This window comes from Balaenoptera acutorostrata, chromosome 3 (assembly GCF_949987535.1).
Source record: "Balaenoptera acutorostrata chromosome 3, mBalAcu1.1, whole genome shotgun sequence".
Classification (NCBI taxonomy): domain Eukaryota; kingdom Metazoa; phylum Chordata; class Mammalia; order Artiodactyla; family Balaenopteridae; genus Balaenoptera; species Balaenoptera acutorostrata.
The window spans coordinates 84,097,410-84,112,469 of NC_080066.1; the positions used below are offsets into that span (position 1 = coordinate 84,097,410).

Here is a 15,060-nt window from a genome sequence, read left to right on the forward strand (position 1 = left end):
TTTGCAGTTTTTGTCTCATTTAAGTGTTATATTGTTTTTCAGTATATTTTCTGAAGTTGATCCCTTTAGATTTCAGCTACTACGATATGCAGAAAGAATTTGACTCTTGTAGTCTTAAATTTTGTTTTAATTTAAATAATGTTCGTTTATGAGATCCTAGCAGCCTAACTTAATATTTGTAAAGACTTTTGTAATTTAGGTAACATGAAATGTTTGCAGATTGTGAGTCTTTTCCATCTCAGGTATAAAATACTCTAGTACAATACTGTCAGAAATAGAAAGTTGGATGAGACATTCTGAGAAATTTTATATATATACAGTTGACCCTTGAACAGTATGGGGGGTTAGGGGTGCCAACCCTGGGAGCAGTTGAAAATTTTTGTATAGCTTACAGTCTGCCCCTTATCCGTGGTTCTGCATCCACGGATTCAACCAATCACAGATCGTGTAATATTGTAGTGTGTATTTAGTGAAAAATTCCACCTATAAGTGGTCCCACACAATTCAAACCCGTGTTGTTTAAGGGTCAACTGTATGTGTGTGTGTGCATATAGATAGATAGATAAGGTAGATAGATGGATAGATAAAATTCAATGCAAGGTAGAAGTATTACATTCCTTAAGAGAAATAGAAATAAAAATAAAGTTCCAGGAAGTCTAGAGGAATGCATTATTAAATTTAGGGGATACATGGGATGAGTGGTAAGTTAGGGAAATTTTAGAGGTAGTTTTGAGAGATGGGTTGCTGTAGGCATTGGTGGAGGGAAAGGGAGGAAGAAGCATTTTAGGTGGAGGGCTGTTATTTTCAAATAGGCAAGGAGTTGGGAAAATGTGGCTCTGTATAAGGAAGTTTGGTTGGAGATCAGGGCATGCGAAGGAACTTGATTTTCCTGCATAACACTGTCCTTTCCTCCAGCCTTCAACTCAGTAAATACACCTCTGTGCACTTGCCCACTTGAGTACTCGAGCCAACGTTAGAAGTTATCCTTTATTCCTCAGAGGCTGTGACCAACACCCACCAAAATACACTGAATTTGTCCATTTCTCTTCCCTGCTGGCACCATACCCAAAGCCACTATTTCTTACCTGGACAACTGCTATAGTTCTAACAAACACATAACTTTCTACTCCTGCTCCCTTGTGCGTGCTGCAATCCCACCCATTCCCACTGCCCCATCCCATTTCCATTCTGAAATCATATATCCAAGATCCTTTTGCCCCTGCTGAACATGTTTCTTTTCCATTAAACACTTTCCCTGTTTCGTAGTTTGGCTAGCTCTTTTTCATTCTGATCTCGGATCAAATTTAACTTCCTTAGATGAAGTCTTAATTCGTTATTGCATCCCTAGCACCTAGAAACAGCTTATACATACTCAAATGCTTCTTGAATGAATAAAGTGAAATGGAATTGGAATATTGGGTTGGAGATTAAGTGAGAAACCAGATTAAGGTTATGGATGCAGAGAGATGATGATTCTCCATCTCAGTCACATCTAACCTTTCCTTCGTTGCAGTAGGCCTTTATACTCTTGTTTCTCTGCATGAGGAGAAATGTCAAAGAACTTTGCTCTCATAAACCTCACATCACTGAAATTGGTGCGCCTGATTTTCCATGGCAAGGATGTATTAAATGTTCACTGCTTCTCTACTCTTGCTTGTGATCACAACCTTGCAAACATTCTGCATCTGGTTTCTGAGGCTCTTTATTGCCCCATTACCAATAACTTGGGCTGATTAGTGTCTTGTAGACTCTCACTTTCCTGCAACTATACAAGCTAACATTCCTAAAGACTTTGTCTATAGATGTAAGGTGCCAGTTGCTTGAGTTACTGCAAAAATGATCACTATAGAGCAGCCATATTTTTAGGATAAAGATCAGAAGCAGACACACCAGTGGGCAGCTTTCTGTCATGCCACACTTAACAAGTTACAGAACACAAACCTTTCACTTCTTCAATAGAATATCCTGGGTATATTCTGTTACAATATTGCCAGCTGTTTGCAGTCTATTCACATTCCCATGGGAGATTGGTTCTACAGAAGCAAAGGGAGGAAAAATTTCAATAAGAGGATGGTCGTCTACAGAGTAGAGTGCAACAGAATGAGGAAGAATGGGACCTGAGAAAAGGCCACTGGAAATTGGTATCACTGATCATTTGGAGAGAGCAGTTTCAGTAGAGGTGTGCATGGGCCTGGGACAGAGGGACAGAAAAGGAACAATAAGTGATGAAAGGTGAGTTAGTGGAGAGGATGTGATTTTTTGAGAATTTCTGAGGTACATAAAAGAAGATACAGTCTTTGCCTTTGCTTTTAAATGTAGGAAAGATTTGAGTTTGGTTATAGATAGGCAAAACAAAAGCATGGGAGAAAAACCAAAGATACAGAAGAGGCAAGAGGGCAAGAGCTGGGGTTGAGAGCATGCGTGAGGAGATTAGCCTTGGCATGTCTTCCAAACAGAGGATGAATGACTAGAGTGCAGGTGGGGGAAAGGGATACTAGAGGAGAGTGGTCACTGAATGACCTTAGTCCTACCTGTAAGAGAGGGGGGTTGAGGTCATTTTCCTGGAGGGTAGGAAGAGAAGAGGGTAGAGCTTTGAGACCCAGGGACTCTTTATAGCTTTGTAAAAGCATGTATGTACTTAACAGATCCAGAAAGGATCTAGAAATTTAAAAGTGGTTTCGTTGGGATCATTGTTTGAATTCACAGCTTTTTTAAAAAATTTTAATTTTAATTTTTTTAAGGAGAACTGAATGGAGCAAATGCCTTCTGTGGGGCGTCAATCATTGGGGTAAAAATGTGGAAAAGAATGGTAGAACCAAAACCTGGTTCTAAATTAAATTATTAGATTTCTTTTCCTGCTCCTCTTCACTTTTTTTTTTTTTTAAGGATTTTCTTTTTAATTAATTAATTTATTTATTTTTGTCTGTATTGGGTCTTCGGTTCGTGCGAGGGCTTTCTCCAGTTGCGGCAAGCGGGGGCCACTCTTCATCGCGGTGCGGGGACCGCTCTTCATCGCGGTGCGCGGGCCTTTCTCCATCGCGGCCCCTCCCGTTGCGGGGCACAGGCTCCAGACGCGCAGGCTCAGCAATTGTGGCTCACGGGCCCAGCTGCTCCGTGGCATGTGGGATCTTCCCAGACCAGGGCTCGAACCCGTGTCCCCTGCATTAGCAGGCAGATTCTCAACCACTGCGCCACCAGGGAAGCCCCCCCTCTTCACTTTTTTAAAAGGTAAAAGTATACTTGTAATGATTCTAAAGTCAAGTAGTATAGAAGGACATAGTGAAAAGCTAAAAATCGCAAAATATGCCTCTACCACCAAGTTTAGCTCCTCTACCACTGGAGATATTCAAGCTGTTTTGTGTTTCTTCTGGTAGTTGCCTCCATGCCTCTCAATAGTATGTTTATACCACTGTTTCTTAATTTCTTAATTTTAGACATAAATTAATAGTTTTCAAGACTGATAAATGAGGATTAAGCTTACATTTTCCACCTCCCCTCCTTCCCACCCTCTTTCTAGGATCATATCACTACTTTTGATTCCTCTATAGGCTTCCTTTACAATGTCTAATAATATATTTTCACCATTATTTCTTATCTCATTGGCTGTCAACAGTATTTCTTGTCTCTCTAGTGTGTAAGATGACAATATTAACGCCACTATCCTTCCTTTTGACTCTCCTCCCTTCTCTTGGCCTTTGTCATCTGTGTTCTTACCTTATTAAGGTTGATAACACTTGCATTCTATTTTATAATCATTATTAATAGTCCTCTTAGCTTTATAGGTTGATATAGTTCACTGCAGATCACAGTGTATACTATGATTTCATTTTTTAAAATAGCTTTTTGTTTTTCTTGGTGTTTCTAATTATTTTTTCCCTTCATCCTTTTGGCCTCTATCATAACCACAATTATTTTAATGTCTCACATCACATCAAGTATTCTATAGAGTCATCCTTTTACTCCAGAAAACTCCCCTGTAGGCAGGTCTCCTTGCTTCAGTCTGAACTTGTTGATTTCTTATCCTAATGCACAGTTGTCGTCTTGGGACTTAGCTGCTCTCCTGAACTGAATCCATTATTTTCTAGATTGCATATATGGCAACCATTGCCTTTTGCCAGTGTCTTATGTCAGATCCCCCAGAAGTGGGAACTTCCCTAGAAGTGGAAGTTCTTTATTTTTTAAAAATTTCATGGATAGTTTTATGTGTCATGAACATCTTTCTCCAGTCTGTGGCTTGCTTTGTCTTAGTTCGTGATATCTATTGACACATTCCTAGTTATATTTTAGAGCTTAATTCAAACATACCTTTGTGAAAACTGAATATTCCCCTCCCCTACATCATGTTAATTGTTCCATTTTCTGAGACACAATAACCATTTCCATATAACACTGTTTTAGTACTTAATCACAATACATTCTAATTGACTTCATTTATCCTCTCTTACAGGAAAATTATCTTATTTTGCTCCAGCACTTAGCCTAGTGCCTGGCCGTTTTAAGTGCCCAATAACTATTTTCTGAAAGAAACTATACCCTTGAGATGTAGCCATTCCCATTCACCACATTCATCCCATATACCACTCTATAATGGTCAGGGTTCTTAATCACAAATTCATAACTGGCTCATTTAGGTGAAAATGGATTCACTGAAAGATATCAGGTCACTTACAAAATTGTTAGAAAGGCTGGAGAAACAGTCTTGATGTAAATCTAGGGACAAGCCCGGAAACATGCTACAGCAATGGCCCAATATGGATGCTGCTGCTTCTCCCACTGCTGCCACCAACCACTGAAAGCCAGGAGCCCGACTTTGATGTGACCACTGTTGTCCCACAAACTTGGCCACCTCTGCTACTACCTTCATGGGCAAATGGAAGTTCTGGGCAGAGCCTGTTTCTCCATATTTCTCACTTCTGTAACCTAAGTCTTGTGCAGAATGACTCTGATCTTTGTGGCTTAGGTCATATGACTGCATCCAAGCTGCAAAAGAGGAGGGGAATTTGCAACTATCAGGAGGCAGGACTAGTGCAGAAAATTCCCCCAAATAGAGAAAAGATGACAGACAAGCACAAATATGATAGATGCCATTATACCTTCCAGTGTGCTTCTTCAATACAACATTGCAATGCTGTCTACTTGAGGATGCAAGAACTTCAGAGAGTTTATGATTTCCTTACACATTTTGATTTGACATGCCTGGAAGCATTAAAAGAGGATCTTAAACTATACAGCCAGGTAGTATACCCTGGGGTGATACACCCTGAACTGCTTCATCAGCATACTCAGCATTTCTCAACAGTCCTAGGAGGTAGGTACTAGCTGGAGGGTGAGAAAACAGTGGTTACCACCTTACACAAGGCACAAAGAAACTGTGAGGGGAAGAATTCAAACCTCTTAAATCTCAATCCAGTGCCTTTTCTGGTGTACTGCTGATAGCTGCACAGGTTTTCTCTTTTTTAAAGAAAGGGTGGTATCCAAAAGCATGAAAGAGATTTACTTTCAGAATTGGAAGGTACAGAGCATTATGCAGGACTCTGTAGCTATTACCTCTGGCATCTCTGAGGAGACTGTGGGCAGTGAGCAAGGGGAGGAGAGGCCTGAGTTCCAGGGGGTGAGGACTGGCCCCAAGTGTCCTCCTCATCAATGATCTTCCTTCAAATACACACGCAGGATACACGCACTACCAAGGGGGCCAGCCTTGAGAGATAGTTTTGATAAAAACCATCCCAGAGTCCCATGATTGGCACTGGGCACCACTTAGAGTTCAGAGAAATAAGGAAAGATGAGCACACTAAGAGGTTGGGATGAAAAAATGGAGATCAGCTAAGCCGGAATGAAAGTGTGGGTGGGGAAGAAGTAGAGCGGGAAGACGGCATCGGGGTGGGGTGGAAAGATGACATTCTTGTGCTTGAAGTGCAAGGATAACAGCTATTAGATAGAGAAAGAGGGCCGGGGCAGAAGGTTATGAAGGCGCAGGCCTAGGATAGAAGGAGGCTCTAGGGCCGCCCCCTGGGGGCATCTTGTTACCAGGTGCACTTAAATTTCTGTAGCTCAAAGCAGGCCCCTACGCTCTGGCTTCACGAAACGACCCTACGGCAGGTGCCGAGGTGTTCAGAGTGACCTTAGGGACTCTTTCTCTCAGATTCTCCGTCCTCGCTCACTCCCAGACGTGTACTGCTAATAAGGCTCTTCTGGAATTCTAGGTTATTCCGTGGCCTTCCAAGAAGCCTCTCCCCGTATCCTTTCCCTACAAATGTTTGGAAGCACAGGAAAAGCAGCCTGCAGACTCCCATTTACCTGGACACCCTGAGTGACACCGCTATCGCTGCCCCTCTCGGGGGCTGGGCTATTCTGCACGGTCCAGGGCTCGCTTGGGGTCTGGGGCATCCCGGGGGCGGTGTGCGGCCAGCGGGTGTCCTGGGGCGGGCTTCTGGGCCTCGGCAGCGCGGGAGGAGGCAGCGGCGACGCTGGCTGACAGGCTGATGATGCCCGGTGCCCGCAGCCGATGGGAGGCAGCGTGAGCCCGAGAGAACCCGGAGCAGCTGCGGTGGCAGCGCTGGAGCGCAGCCTCCTCCCGCTCCCACAATGCACAGGGCGAGGGCGGCGGCGGCGGCGGCGGCGGCGGCAGCAGCAGCATCATCACCGGCTGTCGGGGTGGCAGCGGCGGCGACCCCGGGCACGCCGAGCACGCGACACTGCTCGCGGCGAGCCCGGGAGTGATGGCGAGGCCCCCGCTGGCCGCCCGCGGCTGAGGCGCCCCACCCCGCCCCGCCCGGAGCGGCCCGCCCCGCTCCGCTCGGCCCTGCCCTGCTCCCTGCCGGCTGCAGCCCCGGCGTTTCCTAGTCGGCGCGGGCAGCCGCCCAGGAGAGGTGCGGCCTCCGCACAGGCGGGGGGCGTCGGCGCCGCGGAGCCCGCCATGGCCGCGTCCGAGCTCTACACAAAGGTAAGGCGCCCCGTGAGCCGCGCCTTGGGGAGGGGGCCGCGCGGCACGGCGCCGCCAGCTGTCAGGCCGGGGAGGGGCCGGGGCGCGGGGACCCAGTCCGGCCCCTCCGGCACCACCCCCTTTCCGAGCATTTCGAAATCCTCCACCCTGCCCGCCGGTCGCCCGCAGAGGCGCCTTCCTTGTTCGGGCGTTGATGGTTGAGGCGGCGGAGGGAGGCCTGCCTCGGGGTGCCTCTCTGGCCCCTGCCACCTTTCTTGGCCTGGGCGGGTTTCTAAATGGAAAGCGGGTCTGTGCGGCTTTAGTAGGGCGAGCCTGGGCCAGGATTGCTCAGCCCTCTGTCTTGCTTTAGGAAAAATCCTGGCTGGTGGGAGATCCTAGATGTGACTGATTAGATGGTCGGTCCCTCCCCTGGGGACACGCGCTTAAAATAACGTCTGGTGTTGGTATGCGGTGCCACTTCTATCGCCAGCCAACCTTTCTGTGAGATATGGAATCTTGCAAACGGTCGCCAGTCGATTTTCACCTTTAGTTGCCCGGTTTCAGATTGCCACTCTGGGGTGGAGAGCCCCTGTGGAAGATGCAGCCGAATAAATGCGAGCTGATTCACTGGGATGGTCGGTACTCATTTGTCGCTGGGAGTTTGCAATCTGCGTGTAATCCCTTAGAGCCTTGTTAGGCTCCATGTCTTCACCACCCTCTGGGGTGAGCCTTTTCCTTCTGGGTTTAGTTTAAGGGAAGTGGCAGCCTTTCCTTCTTATACTGACACCAGTATTCTCTGGGGCTGGTAATCTCTGAATGGCATATTTTGGAGAACTGTTCCTTCAAGACATTGGTGGTGCCCTTTGTGACTGTGTGTAGTCATGGCATTTTATACTCTCACTCCTGTGTAGGTAGATGTTTTGCCAACTATTAAGTACCTCTAATTCCAGTTAACAGAATTACCTTAACTTTTCGAGTTTGCATCTGCAGCCAAGTCTACATTTATGGTCTCATAATCACTGCTTCCAAATATGATCCAAGTAAGCCCGGGGCTCAAGTTGCAGCATGTTATAGAAGGAAGAGGTCTGGACCCGCCATCAAGAGACCTGGATTCTAGCCCTTGATTCTAGCCGGGGGCCTTTTCACTTACTGTGTGACCTTGGGCAAATCACTTAACCTCTCTGTGCTTTAGTTTCCTCATCTGTAAATGGAGTTAATTATACCTGCCCTACATCTCTTAAAAGGCTGTTGTCGTGAGGATCAAACAATAATACATGGAAATGCTTTTCGTAACCTGTGAATTTCTCTACAAATATGAGGTATATTTCTTCAACCATGAAATGAGTTTGCATGAAACATTTCCTGGGACCTCTCTCTTTCCAGCTGCAGATTGGAGGACTACACAATTGAAACTTCTCTCTAAACCTGATAATTCTTTAGGCATTGTAGATCTCTAATGTACGATTGAATGCAATTGGAAATTGATCCAAAGTTACTTTATAAACAAACATTTATATAAAGCTAACTATGTGCCAGGTACTGTTTTAACTGCTTTACAAATATTAACTCATTTAATCCTCATAATAAACGTATGAGGTGGGCACTAAGAAATATCAGAGTCATTTTCACAAGAAGAGATATGGTCTGTAAATATTCCTTAGTTACTTTGTATAGACCCCATTCTTCACTGCCTGAGGAGTCCATCCTTCAGCTGCCTAATTGTAGGCTGCTTAACTAGACACTGGTTGGATAATACGTTGCTCTTGGATTTTGGATCTTCTTTTTTCTCCCAAAATAATTGGCAAGAAAAAAATTTAAAAGATCCTGTGATTTTTAAAATTGTTAAGGTTTTGGGCTTTGGTCACAATCACAATCTGTTTTAAAATTCATACTCTACTCATTGTAAAGACAAACTGGTTTAGACATCAGTAGGGAGGTTGAGCTTAAGTTGCCTTCTCCTAAATACATTTATACGTAAGAATAATCTGGTTACTTGGTTTGTTTGTTGGCTCATTCTTTTTGTGAATGGACCTTAACTTAATGGTGGACAAAAATATTTATTGAGCACCTCCTGGGTGCCAGGTACTCTGCTTAATGTTGAGAGGTTCTAACATAAACAAGACACAGTCCTTTCCCTCGAGCTTACAGCCTGCTTCTTATATTCTTGGCCCACTTTGAATCTTCAAGGGCATAAATAACCTGCTGTTACCTCGGCAGCAGGCAGACAGCTGGTATGGTATTTCTTTGTAGAAGTTAGGGAACAGGTTGGGACATGAGAAGGTTGGAATGATTCTAGAGATAAAAGCTTGGGTAGTGATTATTAGAGGGAGAGGGAAATCATTAGAGGTAATATAAATGGATATTAAACACAAGGATTAGACTTCCCTGGTGGTGCAGTCGTTAAGAATCCGTCTGCCAATGCAAGGGACACAGGTTTGAGCCCTGGTCTGGGAAGATCCCACATGGTGGAGCAAGTAAGCCCGTGCACCACAACTACTGAGCCCACGTGCCACAACTGCTGAGCCCACGTGCCACCACTACTGAAGCCCGTGCACCTAGAGCCCATGCTCCGCAACAAGAGAAGCCACCGCAATGAGAAGCCCGCGCGTCGCAATGAAGAGTAGCCCCCGCTCGCCACAACTAGAGAAAGCCCGCACGCAGCAACGAAGACCCAGCGCAGCCAAAAATAAAATAAATAAATAAATAAAATTAAAAAAAATTGTATATAAACACAAGGATTTTCCCCTTGCAGAGGATTATAGGGAAGGAAGTTCTGGGGGTAGACTACAAGGAAAGATATAATAGTGACATGCCATAATTATGGTATTCAACATAGTGGTTAAATTTGAAAAGTGCCCTTTTTGAAAATGTTGTTCAGAGCTTAAAGGCAGATTTTGATGTGTGATAGAAGTCAGCTCCTATTACAGTGAAAGACAAAAGACCATTCAGTTTATTCATTTTAGCTAAAATGATAATGGTTTTGTCACAGCAATTCAGCAGGGCTTCCTTTTTGTAAATTTTTGCAGCAGTATAAACATTTTAAAGGCAATAGCCTGGTTCCTAGGATATAACATTTCTGGAAACTAACATTTTGGTTAAAACATGTTTGTTGATTGTTAAAATAACAGCTTTATTGAGATATAATTTACATAATGTACAATTCACCAATTTAAAATGTACAATTCAAAGGTTTTTAGTATAATCACAGAGTTGTGTGTTGATTTATTTTTAGATCCACCTGACTTGTTCCTGAAAGAATTGAAGGTGGCTGTGACATATTATTGTTTCTGATTTTGAAAATATTTGCTGGTCTTGACTTTCCAGTGGGTGTCTGAATGATGACATCACTTGTAGCTACTTTCAGCAACTTCAAAGGATTCAGCATTTGTGGAGCAGGGTTTATTAATTAGACCTGGATGGATCATCAATAGCAATAAAATGGCATCCTAGTCGTCCTCACATGAAGTTCCCAGACATCATGGGTACCACATAAATGCTGTAGAATGGCCAAGATTACCTGAAGTTTAATTAGGAGTCCCATAGTATGTCAGGATGCTGAATTTTCTAACAGTACAGAAACAGTCTAAAACCCTCACTCCAGAAGCCAAGTACACTTTCCTTAGATGAAACAGCTATTAGGCCAGTAGATTGTATATCTGTAATCTTCCTTTCCCACCGTATTTCCTCATACCTACTGAAGCCTCATGGACTAGATTTTTTCTGGGATAGTCCCAATTTTATATTCTATGCCATTGTCCCTTTAAATCATCAATCCTGGAAATTCTAATATTTTGGTGTTGAAATTGCATTTCTTAGACTGCTTCCAACATCTTAAAGCAGAACAGAAATCTCTGCTTATGTGCCCTGATTTGGGCTTTGGCAAGTACATTCACTTTTCTTAAGTCTCCTGTCATGCTCCTTCTATCTGTATTTCTTCCTGATGTCCTTTGGCCTGTTAATGGCTCTGCTATTTTCCTAGTCCCTCAGGTTGGAAACCTCTGTAGCTTTTTCTTTGTCTCATATTCTACTTCTTCTTTACCAATTCTAATTTTACTTGACATCCAGCTGACAGTTCTCTGTCTTAATGACCTGTACACATTTCTATCTTATTATAGTTATCTGTATATATGTAAGGCACTCCCACAATACTGCAAGCCCCCTGAGATTCTGGTCAGGGTTTGTTTACCTCCTGTAGAGCCTAGTACAATGTCTTCCACATAGTAGGTGCTCATTAAATATTTGTTGGATGGATGAAAAAATATTTAAACAGGAGAGAAACAGAAAATAATGGTTTGGGATGATTAGTCCACTTGCAGGAATGAAGCAGGGTATAACAGAGTGGTTAAACAAGTAAGCACATTTTCAGGCATGTTGAACAGGGTGAGTAATAGAGAAGAGAGTTGGGAACCAGGGAGACCAAGGAAACTGTTGTAGGAAACAAAATGGAAAGTGATGAAAGTCTGGTAGATTGAAGTGCAGGCAGAAGGTGTGAGAGACAGGTCTCTGTGATGGAGGAGATGCAGGAAGAGAAGGAGAGGGAATAGTGTAAGTTAACACCAGTGGCTCTAGCTTTGGAAACTGGAAGTTAATTCTCATTATATCATGAATTTTTGCTGACTCTGGAATTTGTAAGCGGCTCAGAAATACTTCTTTAGACTGTTTGAGCAAAGCAGAATGGTTGTGATTTCCTCTTGAAATTTGTTACTGTTTATTGAAGTGTGACAGTTCGGTGTATTGCCCAGTGGCTAAAAGATTACAGAAAAGTTATAATTTTAATGAGAGTTGCTAGTGCCACATAAACAGTTTAAATCTTCCTGGTGCTTTTAGCTTTTCGAAGTAAGGGTGTACTGGAGGAAGGTCTGAATGGGGTTCCAGGGATTTAACTTCAACCTCCAAAAGGTTGAGGTGGAGTGGGGGGAATAACTTTCCTATAGGAGACTGTGGGAGAGGAGGGTAATTTAGCTTCTGTGTTCTTCACTTTATCATGAATTTTGCCTCCATCGGGAGAATCTAGGGGCACATGGCCCACTAGAGGATGGATTAGATTTATCTGTCTCCACTTTAGGTAATTCCTAACGAAGTATGAGGTATTATCAGAAGTATAAACTCCTGGCTGATCTATGGAATAAGGTCTGGCCCTAGGTGAAATATTGTGTGGGCAACACCACTCCACCCCAACAGGCGTGTCCTGTCCTACAGTAGTTTTCCCAGACTTTCTCCATTTGCCTACCTGGGGAGGTTGTCCTCTCCCTTCCCTCTAGCTCCTGCCTCTGTATCTCTGTCTCTCTCTAATCAACTTTACTGAGGTATAATTTACATTTAATAAAATTCACTCATTTTGGGACTTCCCTGGTGGTCCAGTGGTTAAGACTCCACGCTCCCAGTGCAGGGGGCCTGGGTTCGATCCCTGGTCAGGGAACTAGATCCCGTGTAACCATCGCAACCAAAACCCCACATGCCACAACTAAGACCTGGTGCAGCCAAATAAATAAATAAATAAATATTTTTAAAAAAATTCACTCATTTTAAGTGCACAGTTTAATGAATTTTGATAAATATATTCTGTCGTGTAACCACCATCACAAACAAGATATGGAACATTTCTATCCCCCTCAGAAGTTCGTTGGTGCTTAGCTCCTTCTCTTCCCCAGCTTATTCAAAGCGTTTACTGGAGTTGGCTTCCCCGCTGGGGCAGAGGAAAGAGTTGTTTGTTTGTTTTCAAAAATGTATGTTATGATTCCACCTTAGCTCAACCAATATTGATATCTGAATATAGAGACTTGACCTTGGGTGTGACTCCCATGGAGTTTCACTGACTGTGGGAGGTGGGAATAGTTGGAAAGGAGTTTAAGTGGTTTATTTAATCTTTTCTTCACACACTTACCGCCTTACCTTTACTAATGGTGTCTGCTTTTGATGCCTTGTTTCCTTAGGTCCTTAGTGTGCTAAAATGCCCTTTAGTCAGTTCTGCCCTTTAACAGTTCTCCTGCCTCATCTACCTTGGTAGTAATGTCCGTCTGGGTTTGTGCTGATAGAGATTTTAAAACTTTGCAGAAACTTATCCCCGGCTTCTTCATGCCTCAGACAGTCTCCACTTCTCTTCAAAGCCCTTCTCAGTTGAAAGTCTCCTTAACCAGCTGCCATTTGCATTAAACATCTCCGTGTACCACAGAGGCTTTTTGCCAATTGTAGAACTTAGGGATGATGTAATTATGCTTTAGTTTCAAAATAATGGCTGCAAACTTGATTGAAATCAAGGAAAAAGTGCATTATCCACTCCTAAGTGTTCATGAAGATCGTCTATCTACCTCCTTTGGCCCGATGTGCTGCTGTGTTCAAAAATGTGAGCACAGGGACTTCCCTGGCAGTCCAGTGGTTAAGACTCTGCCCTTCCACTGCAGGGGGCGGGGGTTCGATCCCTGGTCGGGGAACTAAGATCCCACATGCCACACGGCACGGCTAAAAAGTTAAAAAAAAAAAAAATGTGAGCACAGTGCTGGACTGGAGGGAGATGGGACATAAAAAAAAGGAAAGTTTTGTCTCTCTTTAGTCACTCATACAAAAACATGCATTGTCCTGGCCAGGAATCCTGTGTATGTGGTTGGAGTTTCCTCTTTTTTTTTTGTAAATTTATTTATTTTTGTCTGCGTTGGATCTTCGCTGCTGCATGTGGGCTTTCTCTAGTTGCGGCTAATGGGGGCTACTCTTCGTTGTGGTGCGCGGGCTTCTCACTGTGGTGGCTTCTCTTGTTGCGGAGCATGGGCTCTAGGCACGCGGGTAGTAGTTGTGGCACATGGGCTCAGTAGTTGTGGCTCGCGGGCTCTAGAGCGCAGGCTCAGTAGTTGTGGCGCACGGGCTTAGTTGCTCCTCGGCATGTGGGATCTTCCCGGACCAGGGCTCGAACCCGTGTCCCCTGCATTGGCAGGCAGATTCTTAACCACTGCGCCACCAGAGAAGTCCGGGGTTTCCTCTTGATAAATACATTCTGAAGGAATTTCAGACTGGGAGAAATAAAATGATCAGGGCAGTGAAGAGGCTAGGCAGATTAAAAGGACAGACTCTTCAGAAAGATGAAGGTGAAGTGGGAAAATGGCGAAGTATTTATTTAACACCAAGATTAGAAGTTTATAACATCAAATCCCAGTTTAGTAAGGATACTTGTTAGCTCTTGAAATAAATAAATATGTCATTTAAAATGAATTTCTACTCTAACCATTGTTTTACACATATGAAACTCATTATCTCAAGTTATGATATCAGCTAAGATGTGATAGATAAATAGAAAGGGTCTGGCTAATTCATGGATCATAGTTCTGGTACACCGACTTTCCAAACCTCTCTTTGACAGTGTTAAACAATTTACCAGCCAGAGCTGTTTTAGTTGGAAGTGATGGAAACCCAACTCAAAGCCAAAAAGGATTTTATTTGCTTAGATGCCCTGAAAGCCCAGGCATGGCTAGATTCAAGGCTCTGACATGGTACCTCTGGGGCTCTCTGTCACTGGCTTTCGTGTCAGACTGCTATTTGATATTGGTTTCACCCTCAGGACAGCTCTTTTCAGGGTCAGTGGCACCTGCAGACCACATGGTCTAGCTCTGGGCCTGGAGGAAGAGAGCCTGGTAGAGGAATTCTGGTTGTCCTTGCTTGTGGTTGTGTGCCGAGTAGGTGGTGGGAGGGAGACCGTGAGCAGTCCAGTCTTGCGCATCTCACAGGCCAGAGGGAGGATGGGACATCCTGATTGATAGTCCTACTAAGACCTGGTGGGGTGGCTAAAAGCTGTTTCCCATCAGAAGGAACAGTGCTAGAGAGACAAAACAAAACAGCTACCCTCAACCAATGTCCACTATGAATCAGTCACCAAAAGTGACAAAGTGACTGAGTTCTGCCTCTCCTTTTCTGATTTTTGAGAAGATGAATAGGAGGGTTTTGACTAGGAGGACATTGGATATCTTTCCCCTAGAGAATCATTTAAAAAAAAAAAAAAGGTCATGGAGAATCAAATGCAAATGTTGATAAATCATATGAGGGGCAGATAAATTAGGAGTATGGGATTAACAGATACACACTACTATATATAAAATAGATAACCAGCAAGGATTTATTGCATAGCACGGGAATTATATTTATAACAACCTTTA

At 43.8% G+C, this 15,060-nt stretch overlaps 1 protein-coding gene across 5 annotated transcripts in view; it reads left to right on the top strand.

Annotated features, from left to right (window-relative positions):
• The first annotated feature begins 6,594 nt into the window (after nt 1–6,594).
• Nucleotides 6,595–15,060, top strand: part of MYO5A (myosin VA) — a 206,466-nt gene continuing 198,000 nt past the window's right edge. For all 5 annotated transcript variants that reach the window (XM_057542127.1, XM_007194894.2, XM_057542129.1 and 2 more), the window contains exon 1: nt 6,595–6,943. In XM_057542127.1, the coding sequence (XP_057398110.1) occupies nt 6,917–6,943 (27 nt within the window). In that variant the 5' untranslated portion in view covers nt 6,595–6,916. The remainder of the gene's footprint in view (nt 6,944–15,060) is intronic.